Consider the following 8,224-nt stretch of genomic DNA (forward strand, 5'->3'; position numbering starts at 1 on the left):
TTGAGACCGGTTGGCCGCCAGCTGCAATGCCGAGACTTAAGGCGGCCGGCTGGCGCCACGCAGAAAGGCGCTGATTCGAACCGATAGCACAGCGCGTTTCTCGCGACGCGCGCGGTGTCGGCGGCCGCACTGGCCCTTCCAGGCTTCGGCACGGACGTGTTAATTGGAAGATGAATGACGCCATCAACCGCTGCATGTATACTCACTTACGTGCAACTCCATGCCTTTAGCGGCAGCAGCGTGTTTGGTAGAATAAAGAAAGTCCCGGCGTCCGACCCTCCTCCCCAACCCAGTACGTGGCCGCGGTGATCAGAGTATATACGTGTGTGTGGCGCCCTAGTTACAAGAACGCCGTGTGCCACAGCTTGGCGCCGCAGTATATGCGCGCCTCGTGCGTTACAGGCGGCTGGCCTTGAGTGGCGATAGTTCTGCTTTCTTTGTTTACCGAGGGTTTATTGTCCTTACTGCTGGGCCGCCTACTTCTTTGTTTTGTCGCTCCCATTGTGAAAAATGCTGGTCAGCTTTTCAAATGCGCACCGATATCGTTCGCATTCACCCTCACCTTTCCAACCACCCTTAGAACAAATCGATTTGACGCTTTGACCGCAATGATAATTATATAAATAATAAAGAACGGAACCCGACACAGGCATTATACGGGCACGGTGTTCGTATGGTCACTGCGTCCATCATGCTAGAGCCGCGCGAAAGCAAGGAGTAGTTTTTTTATTAACTGACATCGGCTAGAGCTCATCTTAATGCACCACGAGTATCTATTGTACACGGGCGAACGAAAGGAAGAAGATCAAAAGGAGAAGAACAAACAGAAGAAGGTATGGTTTGAAGATAGCCAACAGATTTGCATTACTCTCAGTAGCGTTCCCTTATCACCATCATCATGCGCTTAAAGAAGATTCTCCGAACAAGGTCCAGCGTCCCCAAAACAAACATTCGTGGCAACCAAGTTCCTTGTGCGGACGACAAAGTTCAAAACAGCAGAGCAAGCATTCGGTAGTAGCGATAAAAACATTATGAACCACAATCAGGAAGAAAAATGAGGGGGTGAAATTGCTCGGAGGAACTAAAAATAAATCAATAGATAAAAAAATCGATAACGAAAAAAAAAGCCGATAACGGAAGTTTTGTACATGTTTGTTCACTCATGAAGGAAATTTCTTCTTCCGTAGCTCTATCTATCTCTCCTCGGTCAGCAGAATATCCTTATCTCTCTCCTGATAACCGACGTTTTTTTATCTGCTTACTTTCTGTATAGGTACCCACCTGTTGATATACGTCCTATGACAGAATTTAGTCCCTAAGAACACCTCTCATTTTACTCCGGGGAGCAGTTGTGGGTAACCGAGTGCCTTTATAGTAATGACATAAGCCGACTGCTACCAGAAACCATAAAGATGAAGGAACGAACCAGAACGTCTTAGCAAGTAACAATGTGTAACAAATTTTCACGGCTCGTTTACATCATCCTTTATACTGGCGACTCCTGCCGGTGGTTCAGGAAGTAGCTAGCCTTTGCAGAGTGAAGCTTTCGTCTTCTATATCCTCCACAAATCGTTTTTTTTTTCTTTGCTCCTATAGCTTCTCGCTGTGCGAAAGAATGGATATATAGAAGGAAAAAAAGAAGAGATGGAGTGCGCGCAGGCTGTTCGACTAATGAAGTGATTTGCACGACTTCAGCGACCCAGATGGCCAAGCTAATTGGTGTCGGCGTGCTCTCCCAGGCTCTGCCGGTGGTCCACCATGGGCTTGTGCATACGGAGCACGCACTCACGCGCGCCTGTGACCGTGATGTGTACGTTGCGCAACGCTTTGCTCGCGATCGCTGCGTGCACCGCGGTTTCGTGCGTATGAAAAATTCTATAGCAGCTTCACCTCCGAGCGGTATTTTTCACGTACTCAAGGCTAAGTCTCAGTCGCCCGTTCGAAAGTTCTGGCGTGTGTTATTTGCTGTTTTCTCGTACTTATACGTATATGCTTGAATGGACAGTTTGTGTGAGCACACACAACACGAACACAGCGCTAGCAGCTCACAGACGCTTGCAAAGTCCGGTTCTTCCTACTCGATCGTTTCTACTATTCCAACTTGCCCCCACCCCACGTGTAGGGTAGCCAACCGAGCCAAAGCTTGGTTAACCTCCCTGCCTTTCCTCTTCGTTTCTCTCTCTTGAATGGACAACCTTTCTTCTCGCCTGTCGGTTGTCTTGTTATATTATGAGGTGGTGACGCGCGAAAAGGACGCTAAAGCTTGAAAGAAGTACACACGAACACAGCGCGAACTTCTTTCTTGCGTTGGTGTCCTATTCGCGCATCGCCTCTTCCTGATGAATTACCGCTCGCCCAACAATCCGTCCTTCTGAAGTCTTGTGATGTTTGTGTTAACTGCCTTACTGGGGAAAAGAGGGTGTGTCGCGTGCCCCGACTGACTCATGGCGCGGTCGGCTTCGCAGCGACTTGTAATAAGCTAAACATCTGGGGAACGAGAAATGAAATGGAGAGAAAGGTACTGTAAAGATATATTCCGACGACGTGCACGAGGCGGACGTTAAACAACGCTAACCAGCGTTCTCTATACGCAGATGGAAAAACGCAACATAGACCGATGAATTGGAGCGCATTTGAATAGTGATGCCCAGGTATGTGCGATCTTTCTTGCTTGCTAACGTGGAACAAAATGCGTGTCTGAGACGCGCGCACGCGCTTTTTCCAGTCTTGCCTTCGTCTTTAGCGCCTTTTCCTGCTCTTTATACGAGCACCGAAGATGAATGTAAACCGCCTATATAGCTCGCCTATCATTCCTGCAGGGAGTAGGAAACATTAACTAAACAACCGAGTTGACCTTGCAAAACTAAAGGAATAGCTAAAGCGAATAGGCTCATGGCAATCATACAATGCAAGATTATGGAAACCGGGCTTCAGTAGCTGTGCGGTGACGTCGGTAGTGGGCTATATGATACAGTTCGGGAAACAACAGTGTATACTCGCTGCGTGCGGTGCGCGTTTTCAGTAGCACATCGTCATTTCCGCGAAACGGTAACGCGTACGACCGTGCATGTGCACCTTCCAGCCTTTACAGTGATGCTAAAGTATACATGCGATCACTCATAGACAAAACCCATAGACACATAGACAAGAAGAAGCACTCGCTCAATATCTGAATATTTGTGCACTTTTAAGTGGCCAGAGTAAGAAGCATGCGATTTCATACATTCTTCTTATACTTCGATCATGTAAGTAAAAAGTTTTATTATAGCATCAAACAATAAGTGAAATGGTTGGCCCTTAATTGTGTTTCCTAGGTACTGGACTGTATTCCTTCTCTGTTTCCTTGCTAAGTGTACCCTTTTTGCCAGCCTTTAATCACCTTCGAAGTTTCATGGTGTCACGCACACGACAGCGCAATCTTTTCCGCCGGAAGACGGAATGTGCGCAGTGGCCGTTTCAGGAACTACATATAGGTGCGCTGACTCCCGTCGCGTAAGCTTCGGCAAAGGCACCCACGCTTTTCCACGAGCTCCCGTCTTCTAATCAGGACAATTTCGGTGAAGCTAATTAAGACGGCTTCATCTGTCGAAAAAAGTCCAACAGTGAGCTGAGAAAGTTGAGAATGGGATTTTCCTTTTTTTTTTCCCCCAGTCTGCCTGTTTTAATTTAGAGAGCGCGTCTAAAAATGGAAGCTCTATTACTTCCATAGGCCCCGCAGCCAGAAGCCTTCCACTTTGGTAAAGACTATAAGAAACTTAGTAGTCTGCAAAGAGTAAGCGGGTGCGGGTTTGTGTCTGTGACGGGATGGAGAGCTGTAACTGCTGCCTAAACTTAGCTGAGGCCCACACTAATACGCTTCACTTGTCGATAAAATAATTGCAATCAGTAGCAACAGTGATAACCAAAGAGTCCGAAAAAATTGTAAGCCGATGTGAAGTCCCCACAAAAACAACATAGAAAGTTTTGAATTCGATGACATACAGCGTGGTATCTGAAAGCTTGACACTGTACTTGGAGCGCGCCGCAGCGGCCGACACTGCAGCCTAGTAAACGGCACTGTTCGCTCAGATAACTTACCTTGTCGCCACCTTCCATGTTGATCTTTACGGGGCCTCGATGCGTTTTCTAACACCGCACACGGTGCGCACTACATCCGTGCACCAGGACAATATACGAGACGCGCACTTCGCCCCAGACAGCGCGATGAAGAAGCGGAGCGCGTCATCAGGTTGAGCGTCATCCTATCAGCGCCTTCATTTGCATGGCGGCCTTGGCGGCGCAGCAGCGTCATTCACAAACGAGCAGCGGGAGGTCGCGGCCTTTCGGCGTGCGTTCGACAGCTCGCGCGGCTCAATCCGAGCGCGCGACATAGCGGCAGCTCCTTACCGCGTGGCACGGCCTCGCTCCGTCCCGCGCACCCGCGACGCCATAATGTGTTAATTTAAAATCGCAATACTGGGAGCCCGCGCTCGAAAAGTAAGCGTTTCAGCCGCGTACCGCGCTAGCGGCGCGCGCACGTGCGTCGCGTAGGCGTGGCAAGTACGATTTCGTTCGACTCTCTCTCTCTCTCTCTTATTTTTTTTTCCTCTCGGTTTTGGTCTCATTCAACCCGCTGCGCCGGCCACCTGTGAATTTTCCTCTCGTTCCACAGGCGGCCCGCATAGCAAGGCCACGAGCACTCGCCCATATGTATATAGCGACGCACGGTTCATGGCAGATGGAGCGAACTGTGCGATTTTCTTCTACTGGATGCTGATATACTAAGTCGGCGGTATGCTCAATGATAATGTTGTAATTTTACTATCACCATGATCTCCTTGGCTAAACAGGGTTGGCAGGAAAGCAATTACGTGTTTGTTGTTTGTTGTTTGTTTGTTTGTTTGTTTGTTTGTTTGTTTGTTTGTTTGTTTGTTTGTTTGTTTGTTTGTTTGTTTGTTCGTTCGTTCGCTCGCTCGTTCGTTCGTTCGTTCGTTCGTTGTTTGTTTGTTTGTTTGTGTGTTTGTTTGTTTGTTTGTTTGTTCTTTCGTTCGTTCGTTTGTTTGTTGCTGCTTTTGTTTGTTTGTTGCTGTAGTTCACTTTCCTGAAAGATTTATCTGCGGTAAATTAACTGTATCCCAAGGAGTCCATGCAGAGGCTGACTGCGGACTTAATATAAGAGGTTTCAGTTTAGGCCACTTATAGTTATATACATGTACTCAGTTGCGAAAAAGGCAAAGGGATACACAGCGTGCTTGTACCTCGCGCAACGAGGAACCACCTGCATACTGTCGGGGTAACGAACGCACGACCACTCTAACATTCCAGCTTTCGGCCCATCTGGGCGACCCTCCTCTCTCTGTCGCACTACACCTCAAATTTATAAGCCAGGTCAACGTCCGCGGCACGAACATTACGGAGGGGTGGAGCATGCACTTCTGGACGTCGTTCAGTGTATATATGTCCTTGGGGAAACGTGGCGACTGCTGAATTACGGTGCCGAGCGTACACATTCTTTCCAAAACAGGGTCAGTTATATAACAGGGTGATACTACGCACTCGAAACGGGATGTGGTCTGCATCTCACGCACCATGTACGTACATGCACACGAAGTTCATTACGAATGGCAACAGTGACGTGTCTTGTACGCCGATGTCATGTTAATAACATGTAGGGTGTATGCGCGGGCACCGAGAGCGGCTTCCTTTCCTGATGAGAATCAAGCGAGGGGAGGAGAGTGCACATTATCTCTGCAAAACGCATTTACAGTTTACTGAATGTACTCAGAAACTTAATACCCTCGTGTATCTTCTGTACGGGCGCCTATATGGTTAATGCCTCCTTCCCATATAATATGGGGGAAAACAACACGGAATTGGGCATTACCCGTACGCCTTACCTTCGAATCAACTATACTTGAAGTTACTGCGAAGTGTTTCCCGCGGGCAGTGTACCGGAAATTCTTGTTAAACTTCCCGGATTCCACTCCCCAGTACTTTACTGTGGCTCAGTACTCAGACAAGACTTCTTTTAGTGCATTTCGGAACCGTGCTCCTCGACATCGAAATGGTTTAGAACGACACAGATTCGCGCAGGAGAGTCTTCGTGGCCTAAGCGTGCAATCGTAGGGAAAAGCTCACACTGCCTCTGTGTCATTTTCTCTCAAGCAGGAGAGCGCATGATGTAACTGCTCAGCTTATGTAAGGGGCTACACGTAGTTTCTTTCTTTAAAGCAAACTCTAATCGTAGATACGAGCGCTCCCACATGCTACGTGCAAGTCGCGCTCTACGTGCTCTGGTTGCCATGCTGTCCTTTTAGTTCCTGTTCGCTTTGCGTTTCTGACATAGCCTCCACCACTTATTTCATGACCGGGCAACGCACCAGCTTGTACATTTCTTTGCCTACCCAGACGTCAAAAGAAAAAAAAAAACAACACGGAGTTTTCTGCTTTAGTATTAAAGCACAGTAGTTTAATTTAGGGATAGAGTATCGTAACTATGTGCTGGTTTACATCAAGATCACTCTTGTTTGTAAGGTACACAGGCGTGTTCATCCTCTTACGCTCAGTGAGTCCTTGCAGGGGCCGGTTTTCGCTCAGATTTTCTTTGAAGTCTTAGCGCTCTGCCACCCCATTCTCCAATGGTGTACGATGTCCAATAATTTGTTACCGTAATAAACCCACTGGAAGCAAGAGAAGTAAACAGAAAATAAACAAATAAAACATAAAGATAAAAATGAAAACAGCAAAAAAAGAAATCTAGAATGCGACGTTTGCAGTCAACACTCCAAAAACGTCATCTTCATTCAATCTCAGTGCAAAATGATCATTGTCTGTCAAATTCTTTATATGTTAATTCGTTCATCGTCTCTCGGAGTGTCAGCTTCGCGCAAACCAACGACCAATATGAAATGCTGAAAGCTGAACGCAGTATAGCTACAACATACTGCGCCGCATTCGCAGTCTCCCACATGACGACACAAACGGTGACTGAGTTTTCCACCTTTCGTGGCAAAAGAAAGCTAATACGCAGGAAGCGCCGTGAAAAGGGCCACTTTAAGCCGTCCTCAAGCCATCCTGTAAACAAGCCATTTAGTTACGTGCCAAACAAGCCTATATGTCGCGGTATTTCAACCAGTTGGGGCCCGAAGTTTGAACAGCTCGCCGTCGTGCTCTCGACAGGAGACATAATGCGCGTTTCACTGGCTTTTTGTTATTTAGTGCACAGGTGGTAATGACTTCGCTGACGGGCTCGCGGTACACGCGCAACAGTATACGTATACTCCGACTGTTTCAACACCTACAACTTCGGCGAACGCTGAAGAGCAACTTATTTCACTGACTCGCAACGCCAAAGTACGCAGGTTATTATATTTATTTTATATTATTATTATTAGTATTATTACGTTATTTTATTATTATTAATTACACAATACAGGGCCCAACTCAAGACTTCTCTTTCGCAAGTTCGGTTTCCACGGTCAGCCGCCTTCACGGATGATATGTTCCGCATCGTGATGGCTGAAATATCCTTGCGAAAATTTTAGCATAAGACGCTTTTGTGAATACGGCCTCAGATTTTTTTGCAGAAATGCTACGATAGTAACGCAGCTCGAGACGGAAATACCTCGAGCATGTTCCGGTAAACAGTGGTCGCTAAGAAGGCTCCGTCCCGTAAAAGATGTGCCCAGCAACTTCGCATTTCAAGCAAACAAATTGTTTTCCCTTTTCCTATGGCACGTCTTCAACTTTCATTCAATAAGTGACAGACACCTCGCTGACAAAGCGCTAAACCAGTCAGTGCACGTATACAAGACCTTTACTGTCCGTCAAGGCCGTAGTACATGACACGCATGCCGACAATAGTCTGCACATCATGTTTTGCATTTCAGTGCATTCATACAATTTTGAACAACAATATTATCTTTTTGGAAATTCGCACTGCCTTGAATGGTCGCCCGCGCGCACACTTTTGCGAGATCAGATGGGGAGAAAAGAGGAGGAGTTCGCATAGATGTAGCGCGCTTGTACCATAGAGTACGAGCTAGCAATACCAAAACTTCAACAAAGAATATGACTGCAATAAAGGTGCTTAGGCCTACGTACGTCATTCGGCTATCTGTCTTTTTCCTCCAGGAAGACAATTTTTGCGCATGCTCATCCGGAAAATGAAAAATACAATATATATATATATATATTCGGCTAGAAAAGTTACCTGAGACACCCTGTGGATCTCTCAGTTTACTCC

At 46.9% G+C, this 8,224-nt stretch overlaps 1 protein-coding gene across 1 annotated transcript in view; it reads right to left on the reverse strand.

Moving 5' to 3' along the window:
• The window catches only part of LOC119396412 (PDZ and LIM domain protein Zasp), a gene marked incomplete at its 3' end in the record, with an annotated part of 37,968 nt that extends 33,810 nt beyond the window's left edge, over nucleotides 1–4,158 (reverse strand). The window contains 1 exon segment of the mRNA XM_037663625.2: nucleotides 4,078–4,158. Within this exon segment, the coding sequence (XP_037519553.1) occupies nucleotides 4,078–4,095 (18 nt within the window).
• Between the last annotated feature and the right edge of the window lie 4,066 nt (nucleotides 4,159–8,224).

This window comes from Rhipicephalus sanguineus, chromosome 1 (genome assembly GCF_013339695.2).
Source record: "Rhipicephalus sanguineus isolate Rsan-2018 chromosome 1, BIME_Rsan_1.4, whole genome shotgun sequence".
Classification (NCBI taxonomy): domain Eukaryota; kingdom Metazoa; phylum Arthropoda; class Arachnida; order Ixodida; family Ixodidae; genus Rhipicephalus; species Rhipicephalus sanguineus.